Consider the following 19410-nt stretch of genomic DNA (forward strand, 5'->3'; position numbering starts at 1 on the left):
GTTGTGTTTTTCTACCTATGTACACCGAAATCTCCGAGATTTCTGAACCGATTTGCATCATTTCTTTTTTAATCGATAGAGGAACTTTGCGACATTGTTTCATAAAAAATTTGGAGTCCAACTCCTCAATCCTGATGCTGCAGGGGATCTGACCAATCCACGCGGGCGAAGCTGCGGGCATCAGCTAGTTTTAAAATAAAAGTAATGAAACAGATATTTGACCCATTCGACGTCACACGATCTCTTCCGGGCAGCCATCTTCAATCAATTTGTACAAATACGGCTGCATGACGGTTTTTAAATAAATAAATAAATAAAAATATTTTATTTCAGACAGTAATTATATGTCCATAATTAATTCTACACAAATTAAATTACGTAAATTAAAAGTAATATTAAAATGTAATAATTAAAGTTTAAATTATAAAAAAAAAAAATTATAATAATTTTTAAGCCAGTCTCGTTCCGACTCGAGACTGAATGACTATTAAACGCTTTTGTGTTTAGGTCGCCATTTTGATTAAGTGATTGCAAAATCAAGTGCATTCTGATCAAATTAATATTGCAGTTAGGTTATTTAAAAGATCAAAACTCTTGATAAGCTTCTACGCGAACATTTTAATAACTTATAAAATTATCTAAATTATTGTTGCCCTTAGGGCTTTCACATCTAAATTGACTTCTGAATTCTTTTAAGTGTAGGTATTTTGTAAATTTATTCATAACTCACAATCTGCACTCTCACTCGGCACTGTGGTCAAAGTTATGAGTGAAATTTAAAAATAAAATAAAAATATCTAAATCACTGATTAATTTTTTGAATCAGATTTAATTTTCAGTAACAAGTTAAATAATTTTCTGTGTTAAAATAAACTGATGAAAATCACTAATACTGCCTCACTTTTATAATACCAAACATATTCTATTTTCATATATTTTATTCATTCATAAATTTAATATAAAAAATATATACTTTTTATTACCCCTACAAAACCATTTTTATTTCTCACCAACCATCCTTGTGTATAAATTCAATTAATCCAGTTTGTTAACATGATCTTATTTATATACCTATTGCATTTAAGTGGGAGGTCCTGGGTTCGATATCAAGCCCCCGATCGAGTCAGTATTTTACAATTTCCAAATTGGCTCAGGTCTGAACTCTGAACGGGTAGGACACTGGTTTACATATTATTATCCTTTACCCTTTTTAGGGTTGCGGACCTTAAAAGGAAAAACGGAACCCTTATAGGATCTCTTTGTTGTCTGTCTGTCCATCTGTCCGTCTGTCCGTCGTGTCTGTCAAGAAACCTATAGGGTACTTCCCGTTGACCTAGAGACATGAAACTTGGCAGGTAGGTAGGTCTTATAACACAAGTACAGGAATAAATCTGAAAACCCCGAATTTGGTTACATCGTTTGAAAAAAAATTAAATGTGCTTTGATTTTCAAATTAAGGTAACTATACCAAGTGGGGTATCATATGAAAGGGCTTTACCTGTAAATTATAAAACATATTTTTATGAATAACAGTTTTTGATATATCGTGCAAAATGTTGGAATAAATACCCGAGTACGGAACCCTAAGTGCGTGAGTCTGACTCACACTTGGCCGGTTTTTTCAAATATCAATTGACGGATAAAACTTAAATGGCAAGCACTTTCTTAAATTTTATGCATTATAGCACGATTCAATATTGACTCTGAATGTAGTCTTAATAAAGTCAAAGTACGCTTCACATCGTCACTTACTACCTACTGCTATTTACCAGGTGAGATAGCAAACAAGTGCTAATTTATAATTGAATAAAAAATATTAATTCAGGTCTTTTACGATATCAACACACATTAAATTTTCTCCATTGCCGCTTCTAACACGCTTTTGCTCTATGGAAAAAAAACCAACCGAGTGCGAGTCAGACTCGCGCACCGAGGGTCCCGTACTCGGGTATTTTTTTCAATTTTGCATAATAAATCAATCACTATTATGCATAATAAAAAAAACCCCCACCAATACTAAAAAATAAAAAATAATTTAATTTTTATCGAACATATTAGAGTAAAATGTAGTTCTATAGTATCATTTTTTGGATAGTAAATTAAATTGCTTTTACTATTTAGTGTTGGTGGTTTTTAAGTTTTTTATCTATTTTTAGGGTTAAGAAAAAACGGAACCCATAAAGGATCACTTTGTTGTCTATCTGTCCGTCCGTCCGTCGTGTCTGTCAAGAAAACCTATGGGGTACTTCCTGTCGACCTAGAATCATGAAATTTGGAATTTTGAATGAATATTTTTTTTGTGATGTAACCTCAAATTCAAGGTTTTCGGATTTATTCCTTTATACTTGTACTATAAGACCTACCTACCAGCCCAATTTCATGATTTTAGATCTACGGGAAGTACCCTATGGATTTTCTTGACAGACACGACAAACGGACACACAAACAGATAGACAGACGGTCAGACAACAAAGTGTTCCCAGAAGGGTTCCGTTTTTCCTTTTGAGGCACGGAACCCTAAAAAGCTAAGCGCATCGATGCTGTCGTTTCTTTTTTCGCCAATGTTGAGGTTGTTAATTTGGTTGACCTGTAGCCGTAGTACAGTTTACCGCCACTAGATGGCGGTAAAAATTAAAGTAAATTAATGTCGAGGTGTAGAGGGGCGAGAGGGAACCAAATGCTCGAGGCCACTCGAAACTTGGAGCGTCTTAAGGTGGAAACGACGCGCCTGCCCGCGAAATTCAAATTTAATTTGGTTTTTCGCAATTTCTAAACTAATACGACAACGTAGGCTTATGGTTATTTTATTTGCGACAGTAACAATATCATCCTCACAGGTTTATATAAAAATCTTTGCTGGAAAGGGTTCAGTTCGACTAATTTGTGAGAATAGTATAAGCCTACGTTGTCGTATTAGTTTACAAATTGCGAAAAACCAAAATAAATTTGAATTTCGCGGGCAGGCCGGTCTCATGCCCCTTAAGATAAATAATTATGGTTGAGAGTGGTGTAGGTATTGATGTGGAACGTAGTAGTGGCAACGCGTATCAATCGATCGCGATTGTTAAGAAACGGTGATCCAAATCAATAACTGGATGGCTGACCGAATTTAAAGATATGAATATGCCTTTTCATTTCCTACGTGCCTCGAAGTCCTTGTTATCACTTAATCTAATAATAAGCATAAAAACCTAAAGTCGAAACGTTCTTTTAGTCGAGTTTGTGGAATAATTTGGGAATCCACTGCATTATTATCCCAAGAAAACTTCTACCATTAGATATGTGACTAATGATCAGAAAAGGGGTTACGACCTTCAGAAATATATTTTGATATATATAGTTTGATATCACTGTGATTATATAAATGAAAAGTGTACCTAAACCTGTCTAAATTTCGCTACCTTTTCATGGCAGTTTCATCGAACTGATAGTGATAAAATTGGCACGAAACAAGTGACATACGGACTAGTTATGTTATGGGAAAATATCTAAGCCCCGTGGGAAATCAGAAATTCTACGCTAAAGAAGTATCCACTGGGATAAAAGTATTAAAATCATACCAAACTGATATCCTCGTTTTGTAAATTCAACTTCTCGTCGAATATATTAATGAAATCGAGTTGCATATTGTTTATGGAAGACTTTTATCTTGACTCTAGATTTATCTGGAAAAAATGTACCTAAATGTTTACCTACTAGGAGATCGGGATTTTTCTTATACATAGTATAATAGTTTATAGAGTATCGTATTAATATAATGTATATTTATTTAATTTCTTACTAGTTTAATGCTAAAATTAAGTTCCAATCAAGGTTAAACTCTGTCAAAAACATGTTAATAATTCAATTTCAAGCCTAACACTTGACATTTTCTATGGTCAAATATCTCAAAATTGGTATGAAGGTAACACCAATCAATTGATATGTTTTAATTAATCCTGGTGACGGATCGCCCTTTTTTTGAAGCACGCTCGAAAGTATCAAAGAAGGCGTAAACCTGCACCTATATCTATGTCTTGTGTCTCTATGCGTATAATGTGTCAAATACACAAACGTACTTTTTTATTTTATTGAGATAAAAGTTAGCCTTTGAATGCAATTTCACCTGGTGGTAAGTGATGATGCACTCTAAGATGGAAGGGGGCTAACCTGGAAGTTGTGTAGCAGTTTTATTAAACCCACACCCCTTTGGTTTCTACACGGAAACGTACCGAAACAATAAAACGCTTGGCGGCACGGCTTTGCCGGCTCCCACCAGACCAGACCAGAGATTTTAGAAACTATAAAATTCCAAATCCCTACCGGGAATCGAACCCGGAACCTCGCTCTAATAAGACCACAGGGAGGTCGTCAAAATTTTGTCTTCACTTTTTAAATACGATTCAATGAGCTTTCCCTATCTGAAGTTTTATAATATCTTTGGTTTTAATCTTCAAAGGCCGAACGACGCCTCCTTGATCGATCGCTAAGCCTCTGCGGATGAGCAGTGCTGCTGCGCCCATTTGTCAAAACTCTTGGCACCCAACTGTTTCAAAGTCACAATCTGTATTTATGGCACGCCTCTCCTTATTGAAACTAGGCCATTTGTATTGGTTAGAAGGTTTTGCCGAGCATATTGACTTGTTATGTTTGGAGCTTGAATTTTAGTGAAATATTAGTACCTACCTTTGGCTGGCAACTATCTCCGGTAAGTGTAGTTTTTTTTTTAATACTAAATATGTATGCGCTTGACTGCAATCACATCAAATAGTACGTGTTAATGCAGAATAAAGTGGAGTGCGTCTGCCAAGAAGATGCCTATTCACTCTTCTTTTGAAGATCGGACTACTGAAATTGGCAGGAAGTTGAAGACAATATAAATTGATTGCGGATATGATCTTCAGCCGTGAAGAATACGATTTGGAAGAAAAGAAAATCGAAAACATCACTTCTTTATAAGTACAGAAGTGTGTTTGTTTACTGGTTTGTCCTTCAATCACACCACAACCGAGCATCGGGTTGACTGATTGTTATAGATGTTACGGGCAACGTGATTAATTGGGCATTATTAATAAGGACCGGCCATTATTAATAATGCCCAAGAGCGATGGGCAAAGTGATTAATTTATCACTTTGACCGGCCATTATTAATAATTCCCGACGGCCCGTGGTCCATGTAATAAGTCAGTGTTTGAGATAGTTTGAATTTATCACTTGGACCGGGCAGTATGAATAATCCCCTACTTGTAGCCGGGCAATGTGATAAATTGGACCGCGGCCGTTGGGAGGGCCTTAGGTTAGGTTAGGTTAGGTTAGCTCCTTTTCCATTGGCGGAGGAGGCTCGAGTCACCCACTGCTGGTCATAAGATTATCGAAGCTATCCATCCCATCCTCGAGGATTGGACGAAGAGGAAGCATGGAGTACTCACGTTCCACCTTGTACAGGTTCTTACGGGGCACGGGTGCTTTGGAAGATACGCTGGCAGAGTGCCCGGCGTGGGCGGAGCCTCGCCAGTCACTGGTGGATATTATGGGGCAGGACCTCTCATTGCCCGCAGTGACTAAATCCATGGTGGACAGTGAGAGGGCCTGGCAAGCGATGGTCTCCTTCAGCGAGGAAGTAATGACGCAGAAGGAGGCAGCGGAGCGGCTGAGAGAGGAAGCCGAAAGCTCTCATCCCATACGCTGCAAGAGAATCGGGCGCAGACGAGCTGCACATGACCGTCGCTTGCCCCCTTGAGTAGGGCCTCCAAGTAATAGACACGGGGAGTCTATTACCCGCGGGAGAGTAGGTCCTCGAGTTGGGAGGCAAGCCTTTGTTTCCGGCGAGCCTTAAACGGTGTTGGGGCCCCTTTTAGTCCCAGAGCTGGGCCTGCCTTGGCGGACGCCGTTAGCCGGGTCGCAGTTCAATACGTTCGTGTCCCTGTGCCCAGCGACAACGATTGAGACGGTAAGCCGTGGGGTTTTAGTCGGTAAGAGTCCGACATAGCCACCTCGCCTCCCCGAGCGCGGTAGTATCCATGAGGATTTTCCCACGTATAAAAAAAGCTCAGTTTAGGTTAGGTTCTTTCATTTAATAAACAAAAACACTACAGTTCACCTATTTTATTACTTTGCCCAAGATAGGGTGGGCATTATTCATAATGGCCGGGAAAAATGATTAATCATGCTGTTTTAATCACATTGCCCAATTGAGTCGGGCATTATTAATACAGACCGGCCATTATTAATAGTGCCCGGACTTATCAAATTGCCCGTAACATAGACATAGGTAAGGACTTGGAAAGTGGCATGAACTATGTTTCATCCCAGAATTATTTAAGTTCCCACGAGATTTTATAATTTATAAATGATGCACGTGGATGATGTCTCAGCCATCATTTATTATATTTTATAATACTAATAGGAAGGAAAAAATTAAAAATAAAACCTGGCCATTTTGAGATTAGATCTGTATCTATTTCAAACAAAAAAATTTTTTTTTATATTATACTTGACTAGTAGCTATTTTCCGTGAATTTATCCGCGTCATAAATGGTATGGTATTCAAATATGACACTTTTTAAAACCCATGATAACACTATGCTATCTCAGAGTAAAAAAAAATCTTTTCCAGAATTAAAACTATCTTTGAGTATTTTGTTTTAATCCACAAACAAAGGAACAGCGTTGCTTTCATAATGTTATGGATGGCAGTTCAACGCATTTGGTTTGTTCGTGTAGGGTATTTCAATATGAATAGAGGAATCTTCTTAAAGTAAAAAGGATATTTCAACTCAAGCTTTGAAAGACTCTCTTTGTCTCTTAGGATAGAAAAGTGTGTTGTCCTTTTATCCCACACCCATTTATCAAGGAATAAGAGACGACAGACTCCTTACCTTCGTCAAACTTAAGCGTTAACGAGGTCGTTCATTCGACAGCTTTTCTTTAAATATCTACTATCATTATAAGGATTATGTGGCAAGAAAACTTTTTTACTTAATTTTATTAAGAAGGAAATATAATACCGTATATACATTTATAGTATAAAACTTTCTCGTTTAATTATGTCATAAGGTTAAAATAGTTTGACAGGGTTGTATTAAGTAACTGATGAAAAATTCAATGTTATTTTTTAAATGTTAACTGCTTAATAAAAAAAAAATAATGTTATCAATGCCTCATACTCAAAGTCCTATAAATATGTCATGTTATACTTGACAGAGATCGTATAGTAAAATCCTCAAAAAAGAAAGGGAATTCAGGAAACTAATGTTTCTAAAGTTACGAAAATACGATCCTACTTCTCCACAATTGAGTTAAATAATTCCTCCTAAATTTTATTCCAACTCTGAAAGATGGAATCTGGGATCATTTGAGTAAAATAACTTTGTGGTTACAATAAATAAAATTTTTAACGCAACTGCCGACGAACTCCGCCGTTTCCATTACTGGTTGGTTCATTTCTAACTTATTTTGCTTGGGGAAAACAAATTTATATTGCTGTCTACCTTTAACGAAACGCTAATGTATTTCGTTTAACATGCAGCTGAATAATAGGTTCTATGTATGCTCTTACTTGTGATTTTTTCGCGTGGATTTAGGTTTTTGAAAAATTTCATAAGAATACTTTGATTTCTGGTGTATAAAAATCGGTCAAGTGCGAGTCGGAATCGCGCACGAAAGGTTCCGTCTGTCGTATAACACTTTGTAATTTTTTCAAATTTTCATGGCAGCCATTTGAACAATCTCTCCATAGATATAAGTAGATAGATAGATCTTTATTGCACACAATAACATAACAAGGAACACACCAAAAATAGGAGAAAACAGAAAAAACAATTGTGTGCAAAGGCGGCCTTCTTGCTTAGAGCCATCTCTATATTCAAACTGAAGTGCGAATTTGTCTTAATTTGAGGAAACGTATGTCGCGTCGTGCTTATTTTCTTTATAATTTCAGACGGTTACCTACTTACTGTGGACCTCAGATAATATTATACTTTATAATGATGCTGTATTACGCAAATTTTGAATGCATAGAAACATTTAAATATCGCCGTGCAAAATCTACCAGTAAGACCCTTTACCCACAGATATGCACTCTAAACCAACGATAGAAGACAGCGCTTTGCACTAAAAGATTACTCATATTTGCTTTTACGCTCTCTCCCTGGTGTCTGGCGTTGGAAGAAAACATCAGTAAGTATGGTTACTTTAGGTCTAGCGTGCTGTGAGTAACCTTGGTGTTAGTACATATAGTTAGTATAGTTATAAGAATCCTTTCAGATGTTCCACAGTCCATAATCCATATTATATCGGCATAAATGTAACTATGCCATAAATTATAATTATAATATCATTAAAACGCATCAGCTGATAAGTGGTATGTACCTATTGACATAGGTACCAGATGGTATTCATAGATAACATTTTTTTTTTAATGTGTGCCAGGCTTTTGAATTAAAATTACATTAAAATTATGAAACCGCTATTTATATATTTGATAAAAACAGATTCGTTGATCAATAAATACCATTAACCATGATGGTATGAACCTTGACTTGTAAACCTACTTGGTAAGTGACCCCAGAGGGGATGTTAAGAAGTTATATTTAACTTTGGCACTAAATGTAATCTTTTAACTTTCGCAGCCCCAGAGTAGGTAAATGAAGTCTAAACCCCTCGTCTAGATGAAAATGTAAAAATATGCAACTCCAGACTAGGAAATGGTCTTAAATTAAAATTTTAAATTAGTTTGAAATGTTACCTAGTTAGTTTCACGTAGGTATAGCTGGATTGAGAAAATATGACATTGAAGAAAATATTTTGGTGGTTTCGGATGCGCCGTAAAAATGGGTGAAAATTATAAAGGTCATGTAAAGGTTATCGATGTTATCAATATTTCTTCGATGCCATCGATGCCGCTGAATCATATGCACAGAATTCACACGCATTTTCAATATTGAGAGATGAGTTGCATCAAATATGTATACAGTATAGATACCTTCAAGTCAAAAGTGAATAGGCATCTTCTAGACAAGCGCATTCCATCTTCGGCTGCATCATTACCATACTCCTACATTACCAGCAGGTCTGATTGCAGCCAAGCGCTAGTCTCTAATTTAAAAAAAAAAAAACACCTCTTACATCCTTGGCACGTTGCCTTTGCTTGATCACTTTGAATGTAGTTGATGTATTTCGTAATTTATTGGCGTGATAAAATTCTACTTGCGTCTTACTGAGTTTCAAAACATAAAGAATACATCTTGCTAAAAAATTAAAATGCGACAGCACGCTACTGTTATCAATACGTCGCTAAACAAACACGATAACAATTTAAACTAATATGTTGAAGATATGTTGTAATCCATAATAGTTCTTATAGTGAAACCTCTACAAACGGAGTGTCAGCCGTCATTTATGTTATTTGCATGCATAAATTCTCGATTTCTTCCACATCCACACAATATGTTCATGCTCCAAATGTAAGGACATTTACAAATGATATTGTTTTTATGTAGCAATAAGTTACTGTTTTTACAACTAAATAATATTTACTAGAAGATGATACCTGCGACTTCATGCTCTTAAATATAGATTTGAAGTAAAAAATGTATTCTAAAAAAATAGTAAATTGTAAAAGTTTAGTAAAAAGTTGCCTATGTCAATTACCGGCAAGTAAGCTAATGGATGGTGTTAGCGACTAGGTTTATTATTATGTGAAATCTGCGCACGATGTACCTATAAGTTGGGCAAAGGGCCATGTTTCGCTGTTTGCCCACAAAAAAAGGTGCGTTTCAAGAATGGTTTAAATTATGACTCTTCGCCGCGTCGTCTACCTGCTTGACTAAAGTGTTTAAACTCGTAGAATTTGGAACTCAAGTAGTGTAGTGTTGGTTAAAAGGCCCTTATGTTTTAAATTTATTAGGAGCCTAGCGAGAATAGAAATTAGAATAGAGCCCAATTGTGTTGTAGAGGCCAATTGAGTTTAAATTTATGTTACCTTGTCATTTTTGTGTTTAAATCAGCCTATTTTATGCTAAGAAATAAGTGTGTGAAACTTAGCTTGAATAAAGAGGGTCTCGAAAGGTTCACTCATTGGTGTGGGAATATTTGACTGGCTTTACGATATAAATACCACTCCATGAGCCAAGACCAATCCTTGCTGACCAATCAGTCAGCCCTGAGACTAGCATACGAAATAAGTATTTTACTTCAAGCAAACTCTCTTCGTCTATATACCAATAAATTACAACTACCTGTCGCGGTAGAGGTGCACGATCGGGGTGCACGGGACGGGACGTTAACCAGCCTACGAGTCAACTGAGGGACAGGGTGCAAAATAGTTACCTGTCCAGTGTCCACTCACTCGCTCCCCGTCAACTATAGTGGGACAAGTTCCCAGGCGTTGGTACGCATTTACAAGCGACGCGCCGCAACAGATGGGTTCATAAGAATCCCGTGGGAACTCTATAATTTTCCGGGATAAAAGTAGCCTATGTCCGTCCCCACGATGTAAGTTAACTCTGTACCAAATTGCATCAAATCGGTTAAAAGCCGTGAAAATATGACAGACAGACATACAGACAGATATACAGACGCACTTTCGCATTTATAATATAATATGGAAGTATGGATATAAAGACACAGATTTAAAGGCCAGTGAACTTTGCATACCATAGATACATTGTTTTAATTGTATGGAGTCTCAACACTAAAACTAATGTGTGTAATTTACTTTAACATTATCACAGTCGTTAATATGAAAATGTGTGCATGCGTTCCATAGAAATTACCACATTATTTGCATACATGGCTCTCTTTGCATTTTGCATTCTGCAATAAAACTAAGTAGGTAATTACTAGGTATCTATCTAATTTGATTGTAGTTCCAGTCATTATCATCATCAATAATCGATCGATGTCCACTGCTGGACATAATAGTAGGTCTCTTGTAGTGACTTCCACAGGCGACGGTCTTGCAATGCCTGAATCCATTGGCTTCCTGCGTCTGCTTTGATGTTGTCTTTCTACCTAGTAAGGTGTCACGCAACGCTTCTCTTTCCAATGTGAGGACGCAATTCTAGTTCTTTGGGGACCCAACGCCTATCAGATTTCAAAATATGTATGTATATGTTACCTAACTTAAGCTATATATAACAAACAACAAAAACCTTTTACTCTCAAATAATACCACTTTATAAGGCCGGTCACACGTGCAGTTCAAAAATCTGTGAGAGACTTTTGTGCTGAAAATTGGTTTAATCCTATAGAAACGTCAAAATGATTTTAAAAAATACGTTTTAACGATGTGCATCGACCGACGCAGAACAAACGATGGATTAAAAAACGGGTCCGCGAGTCCATTGAACTCTAGGATCACAAAGTCGCAATACATTTTCAACAAGTTTTTTTTTTGTATAATTTTTAAACACCAACTTGTATATCTAAAACTTTAAGTTTATTTTAATAGGAAACTCTCCGTCACTCACTTTATTGAAATGTATTTTGGTTCTCATTTGAATATTAATCAGTCAAACTCGATGTAACTTTTATGTAAATTCTTGACACTCTGTAACTTTGAAACCAAAAAATTTTTAACGAAAATCTGGAAAACCACAGACATAGTCATTCCATTGAGTTTGATTGGTTAGTAATCAAGTAAGAGCTAAATTACGTTTGTATGGAGCGAGTGACGGAGAGACCCCTCTTAACCTGCCCATTGCTTTGCAAAACTACCGAAAACCCGGTATAGTAATCCCCAGTAAATTTCTTTTTTTGATGAAGAGGTTATTTATCTAAGGAAATTTTCTACCCGAGTCTGAAAAAAAAAAGAATCCTGTTTTTACTTCCAAAAGCGATGTGTTTTATTTCCTTGATCCTATTCCAGTTCACAGGGAAAGCGACAAAAAAGGAGTGCGCGAAGCAGATTTGAATGATAAAAGCTTGAAAAAGCAGACCTTTTTCATTGAAAGAGACAAAGTCTTTCAACACGGCTTGCGACTTTTTTATAAAACCGTCTTTGTGTTTTTGTTGACTTTATAGTATGTATATGAAGTAACACTGAAAAAGTGTGTATTCATAATAGTCATGATTGATCAACTAGAGAGATGGTCTCGACCTGAGCGGTGTATTTTTTTATTTTTTTAATAAATCGGCGCGTGACCTAATGTTAATGTTAATTACTTTGTAATGGTAAGTTACACAACCTGATTTTGTTTTTGGTTATAATAAGAAAAAAATCAAACCATTGAATGAGTAAAATGAACACAGAGATTTATTTAGAAAAGCCTAGTCTAGTTATTTTTGTTTGAGTTCATGTCGTCGTTTTGTATGTTAATGGAAAATAAATTAGCTATAGGTCTACGTTTCACAAGTAGGTATAAAGGAAACATTTTTTTAACGGCTTTTCCAAGTAAATTAAGTGGAAGTTTTCGATTCGGTGCGTAGGTATTTATTGAAGTATAAATTTGTGGAATTTGTACTAATAAAAATGAAATCGTTACCAAGAGCATTTTGCCCGCTCAGCGATTTCCATTACCGTCTCATTTCTTACTTGCCTACTTTACGTCGAAAAACAAATTTGTTCCCATCTGCCTCATCTGCCATAAATGTGAAAGATACAAATGATAGTACATTTAATTTATTTTCTTTTAAGATAAAATTGAAATTCATATCGGACGTATGCACAAATGTATTTACAGATGTAAGTAGTGCGAATATTTTGTGAGAAAAATATCAATAATCAAATTGTTTCCTTGTGTCCTTGACTTAAAAAGGAGCAATTGGGTACGTATTAAGGCAACTTCACGGCTGTAAAAGCTCTTGGCAGCTTTGCCAAGTATGAAAATTAATCTCAATTCATTTTAAAAATTCAAAAATTCAAAATTCAAAATATTTTTATTCAATTAGACTTTTACAAGTTCTTTTGAATCGTCAAAAGCATCTACCACTGGTTCGGAATGCCTTCCCTACCGAGAAGAACCACCAAGAAACTCGGCGGTTGCTCTTTTCAAAGATAATAAAAAAAAAAACTGTTGTGGAACCGTCCGTATGGCAACCTGTATCTTTCTTCTATCGCAAGCACTTTGGTTTGACCATTATTCGGTTATGATTTTTTGATATGACGTTCTGATACCGAAATTTTTTCCCAGTCTAAGTAATTTAGAAATTTGATTTTCGAGTTATGGCTCTTGTAAAATAAAATTAATTATAGGTATCTTGTAAAATGAAATTAATTATAGGTATATGGGATAAATTTCACAGAAATTCATAATATTAAGATAGAAAAAATAAAAGGAACTGCTGTTGATATGGCGTCCTTATAACGCTTTTACCAAAACATAGCCCATTTTGAGGCTTCATTGCTTCACAATATGACACGTAGCACGTAGAACGTAGCACGGAGCACATATTCCAAGAAATAACACCAACCTTATGTTTCAATATAAAAGTTTATTATCAGCGATAGAGTTGGGAGTTACGACGAATGTAAGGTCATTTTTAATTCAGCTCATGCTCATAAACGGAGCTTTTTATTGTTGAAGAACTTCCGAACTGTGGAACTGAGTGATCAAGATATCTCCAATAATACTATTAACTAGCTGATCTAACCCGACTTCGCTTGGAACGTATTTTTAAGTACACTAGAAATTAAAGAGTACTTATAAGAATTTAGAAGACCTTTACTTCTCTTGGACAAAAACATGGGCTAGTAAGTGTAATTTGTCATCATCATATCATTAAATGAAATCATTTCGCTATTAGTATTTAAAACTAAACTTTTTTAACTTAGATACTTTATATGCAACTGTTGCTTGTAGAATTAATTTAATAGTTTAGAAAAAACCAAGCGAGTTAAAACCAAATTTTTAGTGTACAAAAAGTCAAGACAGCTTTAAAAAATCACTCGAGTGTTTCGAGATCACTCTCTTGAGGGGCAAAGTTCAAAGACAAACTTCAAGACTTCAAGAGATCATCTGAGGGAGTAAAGAGAGCACTAAGACAAAAAATTCATAACTATACCTAGAATAAACGCTCCCTAACCTACAAGTCTTTTGAAGTAGACTCCCAAAAGAATCTTTTACATTTCAACTTTGCCTTCAAGATGAGTTTTTTTTTTTTGAAAAAATAGTGTGATGTTTCTTTTGGAGTGTACCTATAAGGTTGAAGGTGCGGAAAACTCGAAGCGGTATTACGCGTTTTTTTTAATATAGCAAAGTAAACGGTACTTTATGTCCAAATTAATGAACATAAAATGTAATATGAAAAGATATATTTTGAGAAAATTGTTCTCTATCCTAATATATCCTATGTAATCCTCTATTATAAGAATCTAAAGTTCAGTTTGAATGCGTCACATCGACTGCGATTCTGGTTCAAAGTGCCTAGTGCTGGTAAATTGGAAACTGATTTTTCTGAAATTCTACAAACACGTGTGGTATAAACATAGAAAATGGATAATTATGGTACCATTAGGTATCTCTGATGATGGAAGTGTGAGATGGATATTGGAACTCTTTGATGGCATATAGCATGAGACTCGAATTTGGATTCATTTACTTCGTTTTCTTTAGTACTTTTAAAAAAACATACAAAAGCCTGATGATGCATGGTAGAAAATGAAACTTTCATAGCATATGGCAGGATAGTCAAGTTTGGCGGTGAGTACGTTATAAAGCTTTGAAAAAAAAGAAAATCGGTTCAACCGTTTGAAAGTTATCAGCTCTTTTCTAGTTACTGTAACCTTCACTTGTCGGGGGTGTTATAAATTTTTAATTTACACTTGTTAAATGTAAATAAAAATTTATAACACCCCCGACAAGTGAAGGTTACAGTAACTAGAAAAGAGCTGATAACTTTCAAACGGCTGAACCGATTTTCTTGGATTATAGATAAGAACACTTTCGATCAAGCCACCTTTCATACAAAAAAAACTAAATGAAAATCGGTTCATTAGTTTAGGAGCTACGATGCCACAGACACACAGATACACGGATACACACGTCAAACTTATAACACCCCTCTTTTTGGGTCGGGGGTTAAAATGTTTTTTTATGTTCAACTTATTTATACACCAATTATACAACCATTTAAAGTTAGAGACTGTTTCGGAATTCGAATAAAACAGTAATATTATTCGTCATTCAGTAACGCAATAACTTCATAATAAAACGTAATACAGAAGTTATTTACCGCACCATTTAATTTATATGGAAACGATACATATATAATACCTAGTTTAATGTTCGAACAGTGCCAGATTTTGGTTCAGATATCAGTAAATTCTGTCATTGAATAAAATATGTCGATTGAAAACTTGCCAAAATATTCCAGCAAGTAGAAAATACCTACATTTATTTATCTCGAAATATGTTTGAAATAGTATTTTATATCGTTTTTAAATCGAGCATAAATCATTCGTCAGTGTAGTCGGTACAAAAATTCCAAACAGTGATTTTGGATATGATTTTAACACAACTGCCTATAGGTATATTTTTTTATTCAATATGGCAAAACAGCCGTGTTTTTAATTTTTTTTAATACTTTTTACTTGTTAAGTACCTATTGCTTACAGCGAATACATACATATTAGCATGCAGCACGACAATGCCGCAATGTAATTAGGTCAAATCATAGTATTTTGTATGAGTAGGTACCTAAGTACTTTACTAATCACAACTGATAAACACTAACGTGACTGGCACTTATGTAGTATATTCTAGTGCTATTCTGGTCATAGAAAATACCACAATTTGATTTGCTTTAATACCCAAGGTGCCCATGGCAAGGCTGCTAAAGACACACTTTGTTCTAGACAAAAGCGCATCCCTCGTACAGTCAGCAACAAGGTTTGCACCCTTCCATCGTCGCTTGTACTGGCGGTTGCAAACCTAGCTTTGTTGCTGACTGTACCTATCGTAGCAAGAAGTAAAGCGTTGTGAGGCTATCGTGCTAGCTTATACTTAGCTCGTCCACACAGGCTGCGTAAGCGTAGACGTAGCGCGTACCATTGCGTTGTAATGTATGGAATTGTATGAAACATGGCACACCGCTTGCGTAAAGCGTGGACGTATGCGTAACCCGGTGTGTAAGGGGTTTACAAGCGTCACTACGCACGTGTTACGTGTACATGCTTAGTGTGAATCGGCCTTTGGGAAACGCGTACTGTCGATGCCACGCGAGAGTCTTAGGTTTTTAATCAAATCAAGTTGTAGTATTTTCTACATTGATACAGAAATTCTTCATCAAAGGTTTTCTACGATTAATCGCATATCAACTAATGCTACGTACCTACTACGTATGCGGTTTCTGTCTTATAGTCTGCAGTTTTGTGACGTCTGTAGAAAAACCAGCCTTTGTCTTTTTCGGTTATGAATATCATTATGATAAGATTTGCATTCAACAAGATAGTAATAGTTACAAGTAACGTTGTGTTTAAAACAAAGAGAGGAACTGCTTAGTTTCTAGCTGGCTTCTCCCAGTAGTTTACCGAATTAAAGCTGAAAACTCTTGACATAATCATAAGTGGCACAAGATATTAAACAATTCATTTCATTGTTCACAACATGTCAGTGTCCAATATTATGAAATTCGTACAATCCGTATTTCAAAAGTGTAGAGGCAAAATACGTGTTCAATAATATACTTTGAAACGCAGTCATGTATGCACTTAAGAAGAATATGATAAAAATCCGAACCGTTGCTTGTCGCGATTTGGCTTGACGCCAGTTAACACTGAAATAAGAAACGTTTCTTGTAAAAAGTATTGTACGTTATATACTTTAACCGTATACAAACAGTCTTTTTTAACCCCCGACCCAAAAAGAGGGGTGTTATAAGTTTGACGTGTATATCTGTGTATCTGTCTGTGGCATCGTAGCTGCTAAACTAATGAACCGATTTTAATTTAGTTTTTGTTTGTTTGAAAGGTGGCTTGATCGAGAGTGTTCTTAGCTATAATCCAAGAAAATCGGTTCAGCCGTTTGAAAGTTATCAGCTTTTTTCTAGTTACTGTAAGCTTCACTTGTCGGGTGTGATATAAATTTTTAATTTACACTTGTTATATCCTGTGTTTAATAGAAGATGCCTAATTTCACATCAAAATTTTTCCTGCTAGTCAGTTGACTTTAAACTTATCTACATTCTTTCAGTAATGTAGGATGAATGTGCTAGACTGAGATTGATGGCATCATATACTATTCCAGTCATTGAATTGCAAACACTGACGACAAGGATACGTACCTAGGACAGAAATATCACTAAATTTGGCGTCTAGACGACTCTAGTCACGCTAAATTGGGTGCGCCCGATCACATAAGTACATTGAGGATTCAGTAACTGGACTGCATTGCTGACTGAATTTTGTGAATTGAATTCATACGTTGCTGTTTGAACATAGAAAATTGAATTACTACATTTATATACTAAGTACTAGAGGATGCCCGCGACTTCGTCCGCGTGGATTTAGATTTTTATAGATCCTGTGGAAACTGTTTGATTTTCCGGGATAAAAAGTAGCCTATGCCCGTCCTCGGGATATAAACCTACCCTATACCAAATTTTGTCAGAATCGGTTTCACTGTTGGGCCGTGAATAAGTAGCAGACAGACAGATAGACAGACAGACACACTTTCGCATTTATAATATTAGTATGGATTAGTATGGAAGTATAGATAGAGTCTCAGAATGATAAGGGTTTGGCCAGAGTTCACCACGCTGGTTAAGTATGGATTGGTAAGATTCACTTTTGAGAACATTATGGTAAACTGTCAGGCATGTTTTCCTTTACCGTTAAAGCAATAATATTTAAGTAATTGCTTCAAACGCACATGACTCCCAAAAGTTAGAGGTGCATGTCCGGGATAGATGTGTATGTCCGGGATTGAACCATGGGCCACTGAATTGTCTTAATCTAGGTTACCACTGAGTCTCCGGGTCTCCTATCCGTACTCAGTATGATATATACAGCATCGGGCAAGAAGGGTGGTATTGCAATGCTACTGCTAATAACTAGGACCAGATAATACGCATTTTTACAATAACTTCTAATCTGACTTCTTAGTAGGTAAATGAGTGATAATGGATATGTAATAATAATAATAAAGTTTTTTATTAAAGGCAAAAAAACCTTTTTATTTATTATTATACATTATACATACTATTATAATATTATTATACCAGAGCCAAATTATCCGATAATTGACTCTTCAAGAAGAAATTGAGTTGCGAAGCCATTGTGATCCGAATGTTTAATTCATTTGAATCCAATTAGCATTTCATGAATTTTCCCCATACTTTATTTTAATGACCCCAGTAGTTTTCTTTTATTCTTACATTCCTTTTAAAACTCTCGTTGCAAAGCTGCAATTTATTGAAACCAGCTGTGATCGCTTACGCAAATTCAATATTCAATAATGCGAAATAGTTTAGCATAAGCTATATTTTGCAGCTGTTGCTGTCAATTTTTTAATAAAAAAAAGTAGACAAAAGGATAATATTATGGGCGTTTACCATTTTGAATCACCGACCAATCAGAATCACGATTTCATAAAACATTCGAAAAATTAAAAAATGGTTTCAAAAAAATTTGAAATTCAATTAGAAAATATAGTTTCGTTTGTGATTGGTTGGTGACTCATACTAGTTAACGCCCACTAAGATTTTTTGCCTCTTTCATTTGTATGTGATTACAGAACAGAGAGAGCGCTATACTTACTGCTTTCGATGGATAGAGTAAAGGTATTTACTAGGCTCTTAAAGAATTAGAATATTTTTAACCTAGTGAAAACCTCTTTATTTTGCAGTTTCTAGCTATTTGTAGTTATATAGCCTTCGCATGATTATTTAATAAGTAAAACCCAACACCGTACACGCATACGCAATGTCACACGCACTAGCCTACACATACCTACGTACTCTTTTATTTATGTGGGTAAGTATATTGTGATTGCAAACAATAACTCAGTTACACAGTTTTTCAAAGTTAGTTGGCACAAGGACATAACGTCAATAAAATTGCCTTTATAAAAGAAAACTTTAAAATTTGTTTTAGGCCTGCACAGGACCACGGAACCAGATGCCGCAGGTAAAATAGATCATCTTTTTATAATTAGTTGATTAAAGTTTGGATAAAGGTCACTAAGTTTAGACTTCTGCAGCCAAATTTTGATCTGCTCAAGTTAAGCTGTAAAATTGCAAAATCTTTACGATTCATCCTAGAATTTTCAAGTAACTGGTTTTCCTATAGTAGGGTACTTAAGCACTCCACCGTAGGAAGATCGTTATTCGTTTAAAAAACCAATATTAAATCTTAAACAAGTATGCAAAATATTTTTTATATCAAAACAGTTTTTTTGTTTCGCGTTCTTGAAGTGCACTTAAAACGGAACAGCAGTTTTGTAAAATGGTGAAACAATTTAATTCAAACACTCGAAAAACGTTTTCACTACG

At 35.5% G+C, this 19410-nt stretch overlaps 1 protein-coding gene and 1 long non-coding RNA gene across 8 annotated transcripts in view; both read left to right on the top strand.

The window, feature by feature from the left end:
• LOC123874584 (small conductance calcium-activated potassium channel protein) overlaps nucleotides 1–19410 on the top strand; it is a 283228-nt gene that overhangs the window by 144571 nt on the left and 119247 nt on the right. For 6 of the 7 annotated variants that reach the window (XM_045920058.1, XM_045920059.1, XM_045920057.1 and 3 more), the window contains exon 4: nucleotides 19013–19045. The exons of the other annotated variant lie outside the window; for it this stretch is intronic. In XM_045920058.1, coding sequence (XP_045776014.1) covers nucleotides 19013–19045 — 33 coding nt within the window. The remainder of the gene's footprint in view (nucleotides 1–19012; nucleotides 19046–19410) is intronic. 7 annotated transcript variants of the gene reach the window in all.
• Nucleotides 9308–18690, top strand: LOC123874589. Its single transcript, XR_006797957.1, has 3 exons — nucleotides 9308–9320; nucleotides 10010–10012; nucleotides 18620–18690. It is a non-coding gene; the product is annotated as an uncharacterized LOC123874589 (long non-coding RNA).

Source organism: Maniola jurtina, chromosome 18 (genome assembly GCF_905333055.1).
Source record: "Maniola jurtina chromosome 18, ilManJurt1.1, whole genome shotgun sequence".
NCBI lineage: Eukaryota > Metazoa > Arthropoda > Insecta > Lepidoptera > Nymphalidae > Maniola > Maniola jurtina.